Raw genomic sequence first — 20,710 nt, 5'->3', positions numbered from 1 at the left:
TATCAGATATTTTATGAAATAGGAATATGACCTTGTAAGAGACATTTATGTTATTGAAGATATTTCACATCAGAGCCATTTCTAGAAATGCAGGAAATCAGTTTGACTTAGCGGTATGTTCTGTAGGCTACAAAGCTCTGTTACCAAGTGTAGTGCTAATTCAACGTAAGGCACGGTAGCTCTTCAGAATAAATACAACGTCACTGTACTTTTTTTATTCCGATGGCAGAACCGTGAGTGAGAGGCTGAAAAGAAATAATTTTATTTCTGAAATAACCCATCGGAAATACCAGAAATCTGAAGTTTGACTTTGTCCTGCCATTCCTTCTTCAAGGACAGAGTTTTAGTTCTGATTAGAGAAACAACAAGCCAGAGATTAGCTTGGAACTAGCACCTTCTCGGATTTGCCTGGAGAAGGAGTTTTGTCATCACCACAACTTCTTTCCCCTTAAAATTTAGTATCTTGTCAGCAATTTTCAAAGCCCATGCTGCTCACACTGCTATTATTTAGCATTTAGATTAGGTGAAGGGTTTAAAAACTCTGGCTATGCCATTGATTCCGTTAGATCCGAAGTGCTGGTTGCAGAGCTGGGTGCTCAGAGCCAGGCAGGTGTGCTGCACAGCTCGCTCCTGATTCTCCCAAACGTGCTGTCCGTGGGGCAGGTCACAGAGAACCTTGGTACAGATGCATGGAGGTGCCCAGAGGAACAATAACACTTATCCCTGCTTCCCGTTTTTCGGATAGAAAGATCATCTCTAGGATGCCCATTAATATATGCCACAAAGTAAATGTTGTATTACAGAATCCAGCTCAGTTCTCTGTAAGATTATTTTTAATTAATGTTGTCAGTGTTGAATGTCTTACTTGGATCTTTTCCCTGGTGAAAAGGAGTTCATTGACCTCTTAAACTCCATGAAGACAATTTCTCTTCAGGTCAAGTGATACTGTGCTGAGAACTGAGTGAAGGAGATGAATGTCGTGGTGTTCTCACTTACTACATAAGTCAGCTGAGGATAATTACAGTCTTTGTATTTCTGTGGGTCTTTATCCACATGCTCATGTGAGCAGTGAAAGTGCATGTGTGTAGGAGGAATATTTATGATGAAAGAAGATGATGGTAAGTCTAAGGCACAGAGGTTCATTTTTAGTGTAGATAACAGTGGAAGCTCCAGTGTTCATTGGATCATCTCACTTGTACAATATTCCAGCAGATTCACTAAAGTATCATGAAAATATGGGAAAGGTTTGCAGTCCTCATCATAATACTACTCTAATAACAGCTGATAGGGAAGTAGGTTTATTTCCCATTCACGGCAGTAAAAATATGGTGGTTCTATCAAAGTACGTCAGTTGATAGTCAGTATTGATTTCTTCTGCTGTCTTTCCAGCTTGCTGTTTTCAACTTTGCCTATGCCACTGATATAACTCGGTTTCGACAGCTCCACCTAGATGACGTCCGCAGATCATACTTCTTTGTATCCTTTTGCCGGTTGCTGTATTCCAGGGAAAAGATGGGTTTGTTTCAAAAGGCCCTGCAATCAAAATTTGTAGCCTGGTAGCCACTGGAAAGCGGGAGCTGGTGAAGATGATTTGACTAATTTTGCTCAAAAGGCAATGGTCTTGTACATTATGGTTTTTTGATAAAGTAGTAAAAAATACAGTATAAACTGCACTGTTTTAGAATCTGGTTCCTTGGCCCCTTTTCAAAATTTGGTCTCTTATGACCATTACAGCTGAGGTAGACTTCCTTCTGAAACATCCTGTTTTCAGTTTGGTTTTGTTGTATTACATTTTGGCTGGAGGGAACTCATTCAAGCTTCACAAATCAGTTAGAAAAGGTGATACTGACTGAAGTTATTCTCATGTTCTCATTTTTAAAGTATGGCAGTGTGTTAGGAAGATTATGTTAGGGGGCAAGCATTGGCCATGGCCAGGCAGATAAGGAGAGTTCCAGTAGACTCTTAGTGAAATGTGTTCCCAGTATCTGACTTAAATTATTCATATCACACATGGTTTCTGCTGTTAGAAATTATATGGGCTTGTAGGGAAGAGCTGTTTGTTCATTAACATAGCAGTTACTTTGCGTTACTATAACTGAAACTACAGCTGATTATTTTTTATAACACTGTACAGACTTAGCGATGGTGTCATTTTTCTCCTCCATCATGGGACTGCAGCTAAGTGAGATGTATTTGGCAGCAAGGGTGATGGGTATGCAAGTGGGAGAGAAATTATGACCCAGTCTGGGACATGCAGGTTTCTAGTGCAGGTGGATTACTGTAGCTGGAGCTAGGGAGGGAGTCTGTCAATACTGGTTCCTGCAAAAGCAGGCATTGTAGTTTGTAGAATAACTAAAGCTAAGAGGGTGGAACACAGTCACAGAGTTTGTGCTGTTGGAATTTGGGACAATGCTGTTGGATGCTGGGAATCTGCAGCAGAGGAAGTGTGACAGATCCCTCATTAAGAAGACAGTTCAGCGCTAAGGAAGGAGGCAAAACAGTTTGCCAGGAGTTGAATGTTTGTGTGTTTCCTTTAGAAAAACAGATGAGACCCCTTGCAGTAAATTTATATCATTTGCTATTTTGCCAAAAAATAAGCTAACTTTTGGTAAAGCTACTGCTGTTTGTCAGATGCTAAAAATTAGCCAAAACAAAAATCAAACAATCGAATTGTATTTTTTTAACGCTCCAACACAGTACCACTTCAATCTAACACTTGAATGTAGCATTACTTTAATCTCAACTTAATCTGAAACACTTTGATGTGTTTTGTTCAGCTCCTGAAAAAATACACAATTTCACATTTAGAAGTAGTAGTATTAGAAGAGAAACCTTTTCTGGCAGAGCAGTCACATTGCAACCATGACCTTGTCAGCTATATATCTTAAGATTGTCTCTAGGTTCCTATGCAGGGCCCCAGAGTCAGCATGTGCTGAGACCTTATACCCTGATCTTCCAGAAGAAGATTTGCGTTGCTTACGCTTAGCATTTTGATTAGACCTATGTGCTACTGGCTTTTTTTGTTTGCTTTTATGGCAGAACTGTTGTTCTTACAACCCTTAACTGGCAGAACTGTGCTGTGCTGTTAGACTGCTGTGTTACTAAACTTGAAATGATGTGATACTCTTGGGAAGCATAATTTCTTTAGTTATGCTGACCTAATCCTTCCAAAAGATTGCATGCGGAATCCCAATGATTCTGCTGAACAGTTGGTAGCAAGTTGTTTATGCAGGAGCTCTAACAGGAGTGGAAGGACCAGAGGGGGCTCTGGCAACAGCAGCCATCATCACTGACTAACCCTCTGCGTGATGCAAAAAAAGCAGTTAAAAACCATTTTTGTCCAAAGAGTTGGGAGCTACAGGGAGCCCCAAGGAGCTCAGGACATAGAATAATATCTTTCATGTGCCCATAGAGCAGCAAGTGTTGTACCTAGATGGAAAGGGTAGGGTTTATCCAAAACCTTCCAGCTATGCAGGTACTGCAAGTGTTGTCCTCCTTCCCTCAAGTAAGGAAAAAAAAACTGGGAGTCCCGTGTTAGAGTGGATAGACTTGCCATAACCTTTGGACAACAAACCTATGGGCGGGATAGCCTAGGAACCTTTAGGCTTCTTTCATAGCCAATTACCTCTTCCACAGTCAGTCCCTCAATAAAGCCATCTCTTTTGGTGTGCAGTACACATGCATTGTCGTTACTTTCTGCAAGAGCATGTGTGTTTAAATGTGCAGCTGGGATTGTGGTCCAGGGATGTTCCTATCTTGCTGCTGAGGGGCCAAGAAAAAAAAAGCTGCACCTTTCTGGTGGGACCTCAGGACAGGCTCTAAGATCTTATCCAGGCAGTCTCTGTCTTTTAAAAACTTAAGAGATTGGTGTAGTCGTGTGTGAAATCTTGGGTAGAGCTAGACAATGCCTCAGGGTTCTTAATGCAGTGTAAAGCTGTAATAGCGGGTCAGCTTCTTGCAGTTTCATGATAGGATTTGGAAAGTAAATTGGAATGAAGGGGGGAAACTGCGGCATTTGTCTTACTGCAACCATTTCTGTCATGCATTTTCCTTAAATACATCTAGGTTTTCTTCATAGTGACAGCCTTTTTTGGCACTGGAAACATAGCTTCTGTTAACAGGTAAATTTTATTCATTGATTCGAGATACAGGGTATAAAACACAGGGTTCTTCCTGCAGTTAGTGTACTAAACATGAATTTAGTTAGAAAAATCACAGCAGCAGAATTAAAGCAATAGTCAGTAGAATAAAGATAACTGACTTTGTTTCCACTCTCTGTAACATGTTCCTTAAGAGCCTGTGCTTGTTGGTTACGAGGTTGTCTCAATTTCCATTAGAAGTTATTGGCAGCATGAGCAGAGAGAGCTCGGCTGCTCACCAGCAGTGTGGCACCTCGAAAGACAGGAGCAGAGAAAAATTGTTGAGAAAGAAAAGTGAGGTATGCAGTTCCTGCTAATTTAATATTTGAGTGAGAGGAGAGAAAGTTAGAAGCCTTGTTTAAAAATGTGTATACGCCCGCTGTGTTACAGTGGTTTCTTTAATGGAAAATGCCATTTCAATGATACGTTGCAATTTCTTTTCATGTTTCTCTAGTTTTGATCCTGCTTCTGTCTATTGTTTCTTGACTGTGTTCAGTCCCTTCGTAATGGGAGGCTTGCTTGTGCTGAAGGTTAGTAATCTTACCTTAGTGAAATTTGCTCAAAGAACTGTTTAATAAATAATGTATTGCACATGCAGTTGTTCCTTTGCAATTTACAAAAACATATATATGTATCTGAGCTTCATTAGCCACCCAACCATGTGTGAAGCTTTCAGCCATTGTAGTGTTTCTAGAGACAGATCCTTCTGCTTCCCAAAAGAGAGAAGCTGAAGTGCATGGAAGTATAATGTAACTGCATTAGATCAGTTTATTGTATTAAAATGCCAATTTTTAATGTTGAAAAGACTTAAATTATTTTTGAAATTATAAGCTTTCCCTATAGGGTAATATCTACAGAAACACTGAGGATATATTTATTTTATTAGCTCCATCTTCATTACATTAAGTACAGGCTTTGAATGCTCCACTGATTAGGTTATCATTGTATGATTAATGTTATTTTTTATATTTTTTAATAATCTGTCAAAGGTTGGATTGAACTTGTTTGCAGTCAAGGTGTAGGAGCTCTTTTCTAAGATTTGAGTAAAGGGTCTGCCAGAGGGGTAAAGAGGCAAACAGGAAGGGAGATGTGGAATTTATGGATTATTGCTAAAATAAGCAGTGTTTCCTCTGCCTTTCTGCTTGTGCCCCAGAGAAAGCAGATTTAAGTTACAGGTATACTGTGTTATACTGCAGGACATAAGTTGATAATGCAGACCTTCTGGATGTGAGAAACCAGGTTTTAGCAATGCATTTACACTACTAATTTAAGGATTACAAGTCAACTTTGGAAAGAGAAAAAGGCAACATTCCTGTTTCTAACTTGTTTGTTTGTTTTGTTCTTAATTTACTGAAATTTTTACATTTGCCCTGGGGGGGGGGGGGGGGGGGGGGGGCAGTATGATCCTTGTTTTAATGAATATATTCTATATTCAGATTTTTCTGTGGTTGAGGTGACATTGTCCCATTACACTTGGAGCTCTGCAACATGTCACATGAGATACTGGACCTGAATTGTTCTGTCTTCTAGCCTTGTTGAAGCATTTATCACTAGTGCTAAACTGGATAAATGAAGTGAGGATCATTAATGTGTTTTAATTATAGTTTTCTGTGTTGCCTCATGGCTTATTTCACTGCAGTTCAGCTATGACCATGGAAGGGTTTTTTATTCATTTAGTAAATGTGCTTCCTGCAAAATGAGTTTCTACCCTTTCTTGCCAATATTTTATTTTTGTAAAACACACATTCTGTGTTAATTTCAAAAGCAGGAAAATGTTTCTACAACCTGCCAGGTTGTTTTGTAAATATGGCTATAAACCAAAACGTAGCTTGTGTTTTGAACAGGTTGTAATCCCATTTGTTCTGGTATCGTGTGCTTTTGAAGCTGTTCAAGTCACAACACAGTTGTCTTCTAAGAGGTACAGTAAATGCTATGTTTCTGGTATTCGTAAGGGTTTCAAATATATTTTGCAAGAACTCAGAGTTGTCAGATCTTAATCAAATTTTTTTTAAAAAGTAGATCAAATTGTTACTTTTGTTATTAAATTTTGAGGGTTTGTTCAGTGTTTTTTTGCAAGCTCAGGACTTCTTTTCTAAGGGATAAATGAATATAAATGGAAGCATTGGCCCTGTCTGAAACAATCAGATATTTAATATTCTTTGTTGACAATACACAGGAGCACTTTTTCCTTCATAATGTAGAAAAATGAGCAGAATTTAAAGCCTGATTTTTGTTTTATATTGCATCTTTACCTACAGTATATTATTTTTAAAATAACCCATTTATAATGTAACCAATTTATAGCTTTGTAGCACTGACCTCACCACAAATAGCATTTGGAAAAAAAAAAAAGGCTAGATGCCCTTCCACTGCAGCTCTTCCTGCATGTCTTCAGTATTACAGATTTTTTGCAGTAGGACTAGATGGCTGCCAGTCCTTTCCACATCTCTAAAGACTTCTCAGAGAAGATGTGGGATGGGTGCCCAGCCTTGCAGGCTGCTGTATCCAGATTTGAAACGCCCTCACGCTTTTCACTGTCTCAGGGGTTTTATTTTTTCTAACTGTTAGCACTCCCCACTCCCTACCCCTTTCAGTGGACCCAGTGCACATGACTGAATCCTCTGCTCATCGTGTGAGATTATAGATGGTGCTGAGACAGAGCAGGTCCCAGTCAGCCACACGACTTTGAGTCTGTCACTGTGGGATGTTGTGTGGGGTAGACCAAAAGTCTTGCTGTCGGTGGCAGGAGGATCGCAGGGACTCTGTCCTGCATATTGCTCAGCTGAGCAGGAGGAAGCTGCCCTTGCTCCATGTGTTGCCCTCTGCCTTTCTGTTTGCTTTCATCCTGCCTGTTGTCTCCTTACACACCACCACCCAGTACTAGCAAGGGACAGGGCAGCCCCAAATCTGTCGTCTTGTTTGAGGAGCAGCACAAGGCACACCATCCCTTTTACCTTCTCTGCCTTGGCTTGTGTGCAGCATACTTTGGGCTGTCCCTGCACCCCCAAGGGAGGGTATTTGTCCACCTTGCTAAGGCTTATACAAGAGCAGGGCTGCATTGAGGAATTGGGGTTGCTCAGAAGACCAGCTAGTGACTTCCATTTCTAGGGCTTGGACATCATAAAGGTCAGCATTTCCCAACTTGTGAATGCTTGCCTTGGCAGTGCTGGTGATATTGCAAGCTTTTATGGAACGTGCATCTGAGTGGGGAAATGGTATCAACTTCTTAAACCAGGGGACACGAGTATATCTGTGCTGCTTTTATGAGGCTGTGGTTGAAACTCAAGCTGGTGTTTCTGCCGCCTTCATTTAGCTGTGCTGAGGTAACAATAGCAGTGATGCTGCCACAGTATCAGCCTGGGAACAAGGCAGAAACCACAAGATGCTCCCAGGATCCCTGGAGAGGTTGTGCTCTGATTGTCAGCGCATCCTGAAGTCTGTGCTGCACTGTTTATTGCTCTTGCTGCCCCTGCTAAATAAAATAAGCCATCACAAGGGACAATCTTGTCTTTGCAGTGTATAAATGTGCTCTGAAATTAGTGTTGTCCTCCTCCTGTGAAAGGCTTCCTGCAGTGCAGAAGGGCAAAAAGTAGATTCTTGTGATTTGGACAAATTGGTCCTAAACTCTCCATTTCTAGATTGAAGACTTAAATTTTTTTTTTTTGCTGTTTGTGGGGAATGTTCTGTCAGAATATGTTCTTGGAGCTTACCTGTGAGAATAGCCCTCTGGTTGAGTGCCTCCTAGGCACTACAAGATTTGCAGCATCCTGTCTGAGCCATAGGCAAGTGGAGAAGCCTTTCAGTGCACCTGAGATACAGTTGGTTTGTTGCATCCTTATTTACTAATGGAGTATAGCTGAAGTAGGTAATATCAGAAACTTCCTCATCAGGAGGCATTGGTATGGGTGTCCCCGCAGTACATGCTTGCGCAATGCAGCAGCAGGACTTTTTCCGAAAAAACCTTCATGGGTTTATGATGGTAGTACTGATAAATTAACTGTATTCTAGTTAAAGACTTTTCTGTTAATGGGTCAGCTGTTTGCAACATTGCTTCTGTGTCATTAACTTAGAAACTAGTTTTAACCAGTTATAGCAATGGCTTTCATGTAATTTAGGATTTAGTTTAATGAAAAGATTAGGTTAATGGGGGGAAAAAATAGCTCTGCAAGCTGCACTCTGGTTCCTTTTACTGGCTGCAGCCTACTTCCCAGAAGTAACCTGCCACCTGATGGAGAGGCTTGTGGGTTCGGGAGCATGCCATCAAAATGCTGGGTGTTCCCAGAGCAGCTTACAGGCACCCAGAGATCTGGAAGCCAGGGGCGAGCACCTCCTTTAGTAGCCTCCCTACCCAGCAGGGTGGTTATCAGGATAGAACTGATGGGCTCAGGTATCTGTCTGCCTATGTCACGCAGCTTTGCTCACTCTTGAGTCCATCTTGAAGCTTCTAAACCAGCTTTATATATTGGTCTAACTGGCACATGAGCTCCCAGTATCAGGAATTGGCAGGTGCTGTTTGTAAGATGCTCTTGTTCACCAAGAAGTGACTCGCTTTAGGTTTCTCTGCTGCAAAATTGAAACTCTGTTAATGTGAAATGTCTTTTTTCATGTCATATTTCAGGGTGGGATTACAAATGGCAGGTTTCCTAGTTGTGTATTTTAACTGTTCTCTAATACGTTGAAATGTATCTAAATGATTGAAAAACAAGTGCAAGGAATCATATCTTATTTTAATGTCTTTATGGGGGTTTTAATAAACTTTGTAAATATGTCCATAAATAAAAGTTGATGGTCTGGTGTTGGTTCCCCCCCCCCCCCCCCCCCCTTCTTCTTTGCAGCCTCCTCCTCATTGTTCTTGTGATTTCAGACATTATGGCTTTGGTAAGTTGTTGTTGCACATTCTCTTCAAGTAAGATCAAGAAGCAGAGGGTTCTCCTAATTCCATCTAGAGAGATCTGAATTTGGTTCAGACTTCAAAGTTTTTCTAACTAGGGCAGTGAATTGGATTGAAATCCTAGCATAATTTAGAGATAAAACTCCTCCAATCGCCACTCTTTGAATTTCATGTAATTAATGCTTCTGAAGAAGCAATATTCTCTTAATAATAAGAGAAAAAAAATGAAGCAGTAAGTTATCATTCTGAGTTTTTCGTGTCCTTTCCGATCAAATTCCTGGGAAGAATTTAAATGAGAATCTCAGTTTTAGCTATGTGCAGGGTTTAGTTAATTTTTCAGGGATTTTGAACATTTTATTCACCCCACCTTCCCTTGAAAAAGAGAGGGAAAGGAGAAATGTGTTACCCTCCAGTGCTGTTAAAGTTGTCAGAATCCAGGAGACCAACAACATCTGAAAAGTCACTTTGTGCCCTTTGTAAGCTGTTAGGAATCGCTGTTTTCAGAAGGCTTGTGTCCACAGACCAAACTAGCTGAAACAACCCGAAGCTGAATGATACCCCAACATAATTTTTACAGATCAAAAATACATTTTCATTGCCCCCTCAAACTGTTTTCAATTCAGCAAGCAATGCCACTGGGTATCACAAGGTAAACAAACCTTTTCAAAGCAACATGTAGAGCTGGTGTTCTTACTTCGTACACTCTGTTTTAGTTTCATCCCTTTGGAGTAAGCATTCCTAATGTGATTTCCTTGTACGGTGTGATCTGTGGATCTCACCTGGTAGGAGAAACAGTGAATAAATAAAGACTAATTTGTCTGTAGAGTGAGAAATGGAGAAGGTATAGTTTTCAGTAGTTTCTTTTGATAACTTCCACAGGAAGAGGATTAAAAAACCAGTAAACCACATTCATAACATTTCACTAATAAAGTCAGTCTAACCCCAGCATATCTCTTACAGCTCATGTATTCTCCTATTTTGGTCTAAATATTTTAAAACAATTAGCAAATACATACTTGGTGTACAAAACAAAATATTACCAAGGGGGTTTGATTTGCAGGAGCTGTGTGTATATATCAAGAGATGAGAAAGTTGTCAGGAAAAAAAAAAAAGAGAATTGGTTTGTGGTTGTAAATCAGTGTGGCCACCGGCTAGAATTTGGGACATCCATTAACAGACAAGTGCTGTCTTCTCTCAACATTATTCCCATTTTATGGGTAGGGAACTGTCGAAGCTGCCCAAAGAAGTTTGTGGTGGAATTCCATGAAAACAATATGCAGCCTTCTCTTTGGCACTAGGCGTTATTTGGGTTCCCGTTATTTCAGACAATAAGGTGGCTTGGTTTTTCTTATTGAAAATGTTCTCTGCTGGTCATCTGTTTCTGCAAGCCCAGCTTGACAGAACTTAGTCCATCTTTAGCTGTTTATGTTTGAAACTTCTTAAATCTGTTTCTGGCTCCTACACTATTCTTTACTTTGGTCCAAATGAGCATTCCTAGGAAGGTCTTGCCTTTGTTCTACTTGAAGAACTAGAAACTTCAATTAAACAATGAAACGATGGTTTTAAATTTTGTGTTTCAAATTGTGCGATGCTGATGTACTAATGAAAGTTGGTTTCTCTCCTAGCACTTTTTCTTTTTGGTTAAAGATCATGGAAGCTGGCTGGATATTGGAACAAGGTACAGTATTTTTTTGCCTTCGTTGCGTTTTTAAAAAGCTCATAGGTTAATGTTGTTGTTTACCTACTCTTATAATTTTTTCCAGTTAGGCTCTGTAATGTTTCACTGATGTTCCATGTACTCACAACATGTGTGCACACACATGTATATGTGTATATCCATCCTAAGCTAAAACTTGTGTCTTAAAATCTGTGTCAGAACAACATGGAGTAATGAATCTAGCATGGCAAGAAATACAGTTAGCAGGATTTGATTTCTAAAAAACATTAATTACACACAAAAAAGTTAATTATTCTTTTGCATTTGAATTTGTTGTAATTGCTGTTAAAATAGTGATCTATCAAAATTGTTAATTGTCTTGAATCTAGTTAAGCCTCTGTATACAGCCCCCTGTGAATTAATGAACTTTGTGCAAATGTGTTAGTAGCTACCAAGAGCTGTGCATTCATCCTTCCCCTACTTAGGGAAGACTAAATCTGTAGCATTTAAACATAGAAATCACAGCTAAAATGAGAGTATTTGTTTTGCCTTATGAGCCGTACAGGCGTCCGCAGCATACATCATGGAGTAGGTGCGGTCTTATTTGTGAATAGTCTAGAAATAACAAATACAAGGAATACACATTTCAGATTTACATTCTCTGAGTTGTGGAGATAGATAATGTGCTGTAATAAGCTTAGCAGGGAATGTGTTGTTAGTAATCCAGCCAGTCTGGTCACTTGACACTGTTATTTAAACAGAAGTTGAATAGTGACCCACTGTTAATATTCTGTTTAGTCTATATTTACTCTGTGCTTTGCTGAGCTGTGCTGTTCCCTCCAGTGTATGCATGCATGTACACACACGCACACATGTATTCTGTCTGTTTTCTTTGCAGGTTCAAATTCCTGCTTGTAGCTACATTTTGAAGGTTCCTAATGGGGAGAGATATAGTTAGATCAAATGGTGGAAGCGATACTTTAACATCACACTTCCTTGCTGTGGTCAGTTTACAATAAATCAGGTGGCCTGATCCTTTGGCATGAATTCCTGTGCAGGTTAATAAGGATATTAAAGGCCTCAGAAAAGCTCTGTTTAGCTGGGCAAGAAGCTTTCTAATTGGGAGTTAGCAAGCAAAAATATAAACTGTTACAAGTACCCAGAAACTTCCTCCGTGATATATATGATCTTCGTAGCATAGAGATCTACAATGGTGATAGATCATTGGATTCATTTCAGCTGGAAATGTGCCTTATCCTGAAGAGTTTAGGGGAGTTCATTATGTACAACCGTAATTCTGCCTCTCCATGTGTGTTTTGAGCACTGAAGAAAGCACTGAAAAAAGCACAGAAAAAATCCTTTCACAAGAGTAATTTGTGATTAGTTTTTAACGTGATGGTGCATAATGCTCAGGCAGCCTTAAATCTGTCATTACTTCGCTTTTGAGCACCTTGCCACCTACATTGTTTTATTGTAGTCTCTTTATATGTTTTATATATATGTGTGTATATGCACATAAGATAAAATGACTAGGTTGCATAAGAAAATAGATGAAGCCATAGGCACAGAGCTGCAGTGGTCCTTATTTTATCTATCATGAGCAATATTTTGGCACCTGAACCTTCTCCTCTGAGCAGATTTCTAATGGTGTGATCCCCAAGCCTGGCAAAATTAGCAAGCAACAGCAGAGCATTTTTTTGTTTGTTTATTCCTGAAAGGGAAGATGAGCTTCATGGGGTTTTGGGCGATTCCCAAAACCAGTGGGAGAGAGATACTAACATGGCTCTTTCCTGTCCTCCTGTTGCAACTGCAGTGACAGCTCTGTGGCATGCCCATTGCAGCGTCATCTGCTGTTCCTTTGACAAGCAAGGTCTGAAAATATATTTTAGGTGTTGCTAAAATTTTCCCAAGAAAACTGAGTCAGTTAAGGAAATAACGGTTCTGGTTTTTTCCAGCTGTTTGTATCTCAACAAAACCTGTGTAGGATTTCACAGAACGAATAGGTGCACCCTTAGGGACAGCTGTTCTCTTTTTTTTTTGGTGACACTGATAGGAAGTGTGTGTGTGCACGCTCAATTACCAGGGTTTGTTTTATATTACTAGTTACCACACCATTGAAATCACAGGTGCAAAAGCAGCTATTTAATTGCTCCATGAAGATTAATTCCTCTAAAGTCTGTCAAGAGTCTGGGGGTATATGTGCCACATTTGCAAAGCTTCTGGTGTATATTTCCATACTCATTCTTTCTTGTGGTGTGATAGCTTTCTATGGATTCTAATTACCACACTTCAAAACTTTTTTCTGTCCTCTCTCTTACTAAGAATGTGCAGGTTCAGTAGGAAACTCTCATTAGGCGATACTTGGGGTTTCCAGTAGCAGTGCTCAGAAGTTTCACGTGTAAGAGCTGGTTTTAAATCCCTTGCAATAAAACCCAGACCTTCACTGCTTTTTTCGTGGTAATGTTTTTTTTTTCCTAATGGATCTCTCTCATTGTCTGGAAATAGGGTTTGTTTACTGAACTAACATATTTCATTTTTTTGTTTTTATTTCACCCCTAACTCCTGGCTTTTATGTCTCATTCTACCATGCCTTAACTACATTACATGTTGTTTTACTGCCATCGTGTCTGCCAATGTGATGTCTTTATTCTCCCTGCTGAATTCAACATGCCGCTTAAGTATTGTCTTTGAATGTAAAGAGATTTCTACTTTTCCCACTCTTCCAGATTATTAATGAAATGCTGAGCAGCATCAGATCCAACATACAGCCCTGTATTACTACATTCAGCAAATTATCAATGCACCATTGATTCCCTCCTCTCAGTGAATTATCAATTACCATAAATATTTATGGCTTCTTATAAAGTTTTAAAGCCCCTTTTCTTTTAATGGTCATGCCAAAATCAATGTGAACTTGTTTTTCAGAGAGTGCTTTTCATTGTTTTGATACAATAACATGATAATAATCTTGCAGTGAATGCAGAAGTCAAGCAGTGGCTTATGCAAGCTTCTGAGATCTGCTAACCTTACCCTCTACCTGCATATCTTGAGGTCACCCTAAATTGCATCATATGCCCTAGAAGAATATATCGTTACATTTTGTAAAAATAATAATGCAGTTTTCCCACTATTTTTGATGTATCAGTATGTATTACATGATCATGAGAAGTTTGTTCTGACAGATTATTTTATTCTTGAATAACAGACAAATGGAATAGCTGGCTTTCTGGCTTCTTTGTCACTACAATGATTTCTTTATGGCTTAAAAGGTTCGTTTATCTCTATAGATAGAGAGATATAGCCTTTAAAGCCTACTGTATCTATACAGTATATGCAATTTGTAAATAGCTGTATATTCAGATAGTCAAGATAAACCCTGAAGCTTCTTTCTATGATAGTATTATATCATTTCATACAGACACATACTGTACTACTTCCTTTCTCTTTTTGTAGCAGTCTCTGGAAGATAAAGATACAGTCTTAACTACCCTGCAGTTTCAAAGTTCAGGGGACATAGATAAAGCATAGGAGACTGATTTTTTAGGTTTTAGGATAACAGAATCAATTTCACGTTTGGGATTCTGAGGCTTCTAGGTCTGACTGTTAAAACCAAGATTTGTAACCAGGAGGAAAACAGTGTTTGCCAACAATTTCTAAAACAGGAGCCAGGAGTGATGTGCTTTGTGATTTGTGTTGTGTAAAACAGAGGGGAGAGGATGTGGGATCCTGGCTGGAAATGCAGGAGCCTTCAAACTCAGAATCTAAATTCAGGGTCTCAGTGCATGCTTGGGAACAATCCCACAGTTCAAAGTCGCATGTCACATAGGAATAAGGTCCTTGGACTCTTCTGGAGTGTGTTCTTCCAAGTCCTTGCACGAGTAGTTTTTGTTCTACTTGTTTTATTTCAAGTTTCTTAATTGCTTTGGTGACTTACTCCATCTTCCTGTCTTCTCAGCTTCTAATCAGGTCTGCCTGCCATCTTAAAAATTAGGCTGTCTTAAGAGAAAGCCACGTTTTGGAGCAAGATTGATTCCTCCTACCACCCCCACCCCTCATTTTTTACTGGTCTTTGATTCTTCTTGTCTTTGATTAGTATTTCCTACCAATGTACATTGTCACAAGCAAAGACAGGAGATGGTGGTACCTCATATGTTCTCCTTTTGGTTCCTCGCCACTGAAACAGGTGTCTTCGTCCCTGATAAAAAATGTTTGTAGCACCAGCTTTGCCTGTTAACCTTGGCCTATATATAGGGCACTCACCTTTCCGTTGAACAGTGCAGCCTCACCTTAGGTCATCCATCATCCTCTACACCAGCAACCTCTTCTCTACCGTTACCTGTCCCTGCCTATCTCATCCTTTATAAGCATTGCTCCACTGTGCCCTACTGTGCTCTTCTCTTGTATCTGTTTGATGTCTCTTCTTCCTCCACATGGATCTAACTTGCTTGGAACCTAGAGTCTCGCTCCTTTCTCTTGTCAGCTCAGGTTTGCCTTCTGATGGAGGAGGCTTGTTTTGAGAATTACCTACTTCACTGTAACTGCAGATCCAGTCAAGGGTACAGTTCTGGGCTGTATAGGGATCAAGATTTTCCCACTGCTGTTGTGGCATATACTTCTAAGAGCCTTGCTTGCTTTGTTTAATTACAGCATTGCCCCAGCCTGAGAACTAATTTATGAAGCAGAGCTGCCTACAGGTACTGCAGTACCAGTTGCTGATAGCCCCAGAGATGCTGGCTGTTTGTAATTGTGACATGTAGACTGAAGTTGTTTTTAATTGTGCTCTATCGCATTTTATTTTTTTATATTTTGTTTCTTTACTCCGAATATCTGATGTTTTAATAAAGGAGTGTAACTATTCAGCCTTTTGCGCTATACCAATGCAAGAATGTGTGCAGCACTCTCTTCTTTACAGCAGTACAGAAGACCCTGTTCCTCGACTGGGAGGTAGCTAAGCAGAGTTTGTAGAGACTTTTTTCCTTTGAGAAAGCCCCTCTCTATGCCGCCCAAATCATGGATTAGCACCCACATCTGGAAAAGCTCCTTTTGGCGTAGACAGGAACCGAGATGCCTAAGGACCATGCTGATGGCAGCAAGTTGCTAATCCTCTGGTGACTGTCTCAGGGTGTTTGTAGGAATAAAGGCAGGGTCTTGATCTGGCTTCTGATTTTCAGATTTCTCATTCAAGCTTTCTTTGAAAGCTAGAAGAAAAGTGGTGTTGCTACTTACATGAAAAACAATACATTTCTGGTGCCTGGTGAGGAGGAAAACTGGGATGTTGCCAGTAATGCATGAGACATTCAGCCATCCACCCATTTACCAGAGTGGCTGTTCCCGAAGAGCCACACAAACTTCTGTACCTGTGGTGTGTGCACAGTCCCCAGGGGCATGTTCATGCCATGAAGATAACTGCAGCAAGGGTTTGACTTTCAGTTGGCAACATGTCCTTTCCCATGGAGAACTGAAACCGAACCTGTAACACACCCAGCTGGACTTTCAAGGGCAGATCTTAAGGGAGTTGTTTTATCTTTGTTATTGTATATATGCCATGAACTATGGAGTCTGAAGTGCACTGACCGGGTGAAAGTAGGTTTTGTGCCTGACTTCAGGTCCTCGCTGTGTCATCTTACACCTTCCCCACAGAAACAGGGCAGGAATATGGCTCTCGTGGGCATGCTGCTCTGCTTAGCTAGAGCTGGAGGGGGGAGATGCTTATAGGAAAGACACATAGGAAAGATGGTTCCTGTCAGATATTTTAAACCATGAGTTGTTCACATTAGAATTGATTTCTTAAAACTATGCATTTTGAGCAAGGTATTGTGAGAAGGTTTAGTCAGACTAAGAAACAGAAAAATCACGTAGCTTCAGTCAAGTCCCTTTCAGTGTTCTTCATCTGTTTTGGTTAGACCTCAGCTCTTTTGGTTGCTGGTATCCAGCTGTGGAAGAGCTCCTGCTCATTAGTGAACTTTTTGGGTTACTTTTACTGTCTCACGTTGGTTTGTGGCCCAGGTTTGTTAAGAGCTGGTGCTTCTGCACTTCACAGAGCTAAGCTGTGGTAGGCTAGCACCAGGGTTCTCACAGTCTCAGGGTTGTGAGGATTGATAGCGTCAGCATTATGAGCTTTACTGTTGTTCCATGGCTAAACTTTCAATCTGAATGAGTCCTCTGGCAGAAATGCTAGGTCATTAAACTGGCAGGTGCTCTTTGCAATCCTTTTTTGTGACTAAATTCAGACTTCATAGGTCTGAAATTACGCTACTTGTCCTAAAGAGCCATCTGCTTTGAAACAGTGAGTACTGGTGCATGGGGAGATACAGGTACCTCTCGTGTCAGAATGCCAATATTTTAGTAGTCCCAGGAAAATAACAAACAGCCACACTGGATACACGATGGACACGGGTGCAGCAGTGTTTCGTCTGCAACTCTAGCCTGAAATGTCACTGGATTTGGAAAAATTCTGATCTCTTAATGGCTAGTGGCTTACATTAACAGCAGTTTGATTCAGACATTTAACACAGGGTGCTGTATATCCTAGGTCAAATCTCAGTCTGACCCTAAATAGCCCATCTCTAACACTAGTGGACATGGGGTACCACAATTTGAGCAAGTGGAGAACAAGCTCTCTGCTTTTTATCCTTTTAATCATTAATGACTTAAGGACTTCCTAACTCAGAACCTGCATCTTTATGTTGTGTTTATTAGCCACTCTTGAACTCATTTGTTTAATCTCTTTGAAACCATGTGTTACTACAGCAGAGAAATCCTCAATTTTTAGAAATGTCGAGTGAAAAAGTAGAGTTGAGGTTTTTCTCTTAAAGCTGCTCATCACCTGACTAGTGTTTTCTCTAGAAAATTGCACTTCAGCTGACATATCTGAGTTGTCTTACTACCAACAAATGTCTACCTGATGGTGAGTTCTCCCTAGTTTCTGCATTATCAGTCCACAGCAGACAGAAGTTTTGCAGTGGTTTCAGTCACATACATTGAATTACCCCCTTGAATGAAAAATACACCCAGTACCTCTTACTTCGTGTATGCCCAGTTGTGCTTTCTGTTGACCCCACCATTTTATTTTGCCACAGACTTTGGTTTTGACACGATAGTGCTGCTATAATGGTTGTCTTTCAGGAACAGCATATGTAAAAGGGCAAATAATTAGGCCTAGTTAAAAAGAAAAAAAATATTCAAAGGGTTGTTTGTCAGAGGGTTTTTTTACTCTGCAAATTTGCATTTTTCTCTCACTTCTTTTATCTCTCTCTTTCTTGCAGCATTAGCCACTATGTGCTGGTGATGTCATTGACCATATTTATGATGCTGATGAATGGACTGGCCCAGCTGCTAACTACACGGAGACTTGAACTTCCCAGAAGGACTAAGCACCATTCCATGTGATAAAGTGATAAATGTTCCTGCCTTGTTCCCATCCTCAGGCTTCCTCTGAACTAACCTCCACCTCTGAAATGTAAATACAGGTTAATGGACTAGAGTGCCAAAATCCCATCCAGGGATTAGAGTGCTCTGCTAATACAGATTAAATGCTGTCCTATGACTGAAATTTGCATTTGGAGATTGCCACTTAGACATCAGTGGGGCTAAAAAACCCTCAGCCTTACTCTTCAAGTGCATGTATTCCTTGAAAATAAAAACAGCAACAAAATTATTTTAAAAATAATTAGGTAACTATCTTTTGGTTGTTTTTTTTTCTTGTTATAATTTGTCTGCCAGCTTGTCTCACACATGCTCACTCTCATTAGGAGTCTGCAAAGTCCTAGCTTCATTTCATGTCTCATATAAGCATCTCGCAGACTAAAAGCACAAATGAAATCAGTCTGGGCAGATTACTGATTTGTATGTAGCCGATGAGGCATACACATTTGAATATCTCTGAAACTGGCTATGGTTTTTGCAAGCTGTGTCGGTGCGCATGTGAGACTATGCTGAGGCAGGTTAAGACTGGTGTGCTGGGAGGCTGGTGCTGTAAGACAACAGCTTTTAGGTAACCTCAGTGCGAATTTCTGCCACTGACCACCCTCTCCTCCTGCCTCCTGTGCTTGGGTGGGCTGAACAGTATACCAGCTTAAGTAATTGATCTCAATGAAAAGCAACCTGATTAAAGAACTATAAAATAGCATTCAGATTCCCTCATCTGGCTCAGGGCAGGCAGGAAGGCTAGAGCCGATTGTGTCGGTGGCAGCCCAGAGCTGGGTCAGCATAAAGAGGTCGTGAAACTGCAGCTGGAGTTGGTGGTTTGCATAGAGTGATGCCACTCAGAGGCTTTTTTCCCTTTTATTTCCTTGTTTGCCTTTCCACTTGTGTTCAGCTTCTGATTACAAGCATCAGCCTGGGTAATGGCTGCACCACGAATCAAACCTAGACACAAATCCCCTGGTTATACGCCGATTACAAGTGAGAGCAAAGAGCCAGGGTACTTAAGAGGCTCTGTCTGCTGTTGTGTGCTCCCGGGGGACCTAGTAACTAAATCCATTGCATGAGGCTCTGAGACAGACTTGTAACTTTGTAGCCCTTCCAACAACAAGCAGCAGCTTCCGTACCACCAGCCCGCAGCTGACGAAGTAGCGCAAATTACAGTACCCACCTACACCTCAAAGCTTCATCGTTCCCTGAAGTCATCTCTTGCCAGAATTACACAAAAATTGTATTTCCTGCTCAGCCGAAGGCCTGCACGGAGCTAGGTGTCCTGCCTTTGAAACAGCTTTTTCCATCTACACCATCAATAAAAAGGGCCTTTTGAAGTAGAACCGTTTGCACAGTGAAGGAAGTGACTGAAAGAAAAAAATTTCTTCTTTCTACCCTGTTGTATGATAGCATCACTAAAACTTGTGCTGTGTAATATCCCTGTGACTCACACCCAACTTGCAGACAGGCCTTCCTATCTGGGAGCTGATACATACGGTACGTGATGCTGCCAGCCAAGGTTAGACGTTCATCATGAGGGCTGCTCCAATACTCTTTCCAGCCATCTGGCATTTGGCTGTGGTCACAAGTCTGTTTAACGCTCTGGAAACTAGTCATCCCTCCGCAGGAAGTTTGGCTGAGAGAAACCAGTCACAAACCTCCATCTGCTTGTTGAGTGCTAGAAAAATACCATATCATGGGCTTGTAGTCATCTGTGCAGCTTCAGAGTACCTCTTGAGAGTGTCTGAGTGCTGGAGAGGGAGTCATTTTTCCACTAGGTAGTGGTCTGGTGGTCCTACTGGGCATGTTGCTAGCACAGCTGGTCTCAGTCGCAGAAGATATTTCACATTTGTTACAGGGCTATACCCGCAGACTTGCATGCCAGAAGTGGGCATGTGTCCACTGCTGGTAGTCATACTGTACAGCCAAGGCAAGGAGCAGCTATGAGCAGGTGGAAAGTTGCTGCTACAGCAGAAACTGTGCGTAGGCACGGGAATCTGCTGCACTTGTTCTTAGATCCAGTGGTTCTCTGCTGTGGGGAGTGATTGATCCCCACCTCCACCCCAGTCTACAAGTATCGATGGTGTACTGTGTCATTGTCAGGTCCTGTATAATCAGCTTTGTGTTAACTAGCTGATGTCTTGAGACCTCTGTCTAAACCACAATAATTTCAGTACACACAACTATAGGCAGCTGTACCATTGAGCATCCCAACCTCCATTGCCAGAGTGATTTCTTTGCAAACTATTGTTTGTAGAGCAAATTCACTGATGGGAGCAGCTGAACAGCTGGCATTGGTGTGATGTGAAGGAACTGACTGAAAAAATAGGAACGTGGAGCCCACAGGGCTGCCACCCTGGAGGCACATCTTCTACAAGCGTGTCAAAACTGCTTGTTTTCTATGATGAGACCAAGTGGATGTCCTACCTACTAAGTGAACGCACTGGAGGTATGTACTGTCTGGTGCTGCAGGCTGCCCAGGAGAATGCAGAGGAGCTCAAGCCTCATGTTTTATTACCAGCTCCCTGTGGTAAGACGGCATCTCACCCCACTGCAGCTGGTGCTGCTCATCTGTGGTAGTAGGAATAATCCACATACTCTGGTATGCAG

At 41.0% G+C, this 20,710-nt stretch overlaps 1 protein-coding gene across 4 annotated transcripts in view; it reads left to right on the top strand.

Annotated features, from left to right (window-relative positions):
* PIGN (phosphatidylinositol glycan anchor biosynthesis class N) overlaps positions 1–18,356 on the top strand; it is a 107,017-nt gene extending 88,661 nt beyond the window's left edge. For 3 of the 4 annotated variants that reach the window (XM_080377809.1, XM_080377808.1, XM_080377810.1), the window contains 7 exons: positions 1,390–1,476; positions 4,066–4,121; positions 4,594–4,669; positions 5,984–6,057; positions 8,975–9,017; positions 10,656–10,708; positions 17,953–18,356. In XM_080377809.1, the coding sequence (XP_080233935.1) occupies positions 1,390–1,476; positions 4,066–4,121; positions 4,594–4,669; positions 5,984–6,057; positions 8,975–9,017; positions 10,656–10,708; positions 17,953–18,076 (513 nt within the window). In that variant the 3' untranslated portion in view covers positions 18,077–18,356. Of the gene's footprint in view, positions 1–1,389; positions 1,477–4,065; positions 4,122–4,593; positions 4,670–5,967; positions 6,058–8,974; positions 9,018–10,655; positions 10,709–17,952 lie in introns of those variants that run through there. The other variant, XR_013926471.1, reaches the window with a different exon arrangement.
* Positions 18,357–20,710: the final 2,354 nt, after the last annotated feature.

Source organism: Falco punctatus, assembly GCF_963210335.1.
Source record: "Falco punctatus genome assembly, chromosome: 3".
NCBI classification, from domain to species: Eukaryota; Metazoa; Chordata; class Aves; order Falconiformes; family Falconidae; genus Falco; species Falco punctatus.
Note: the sequence above shows the minus strand (reverse complement) of the source record. Positions and strands in the feature narration are given on the sequence as shown.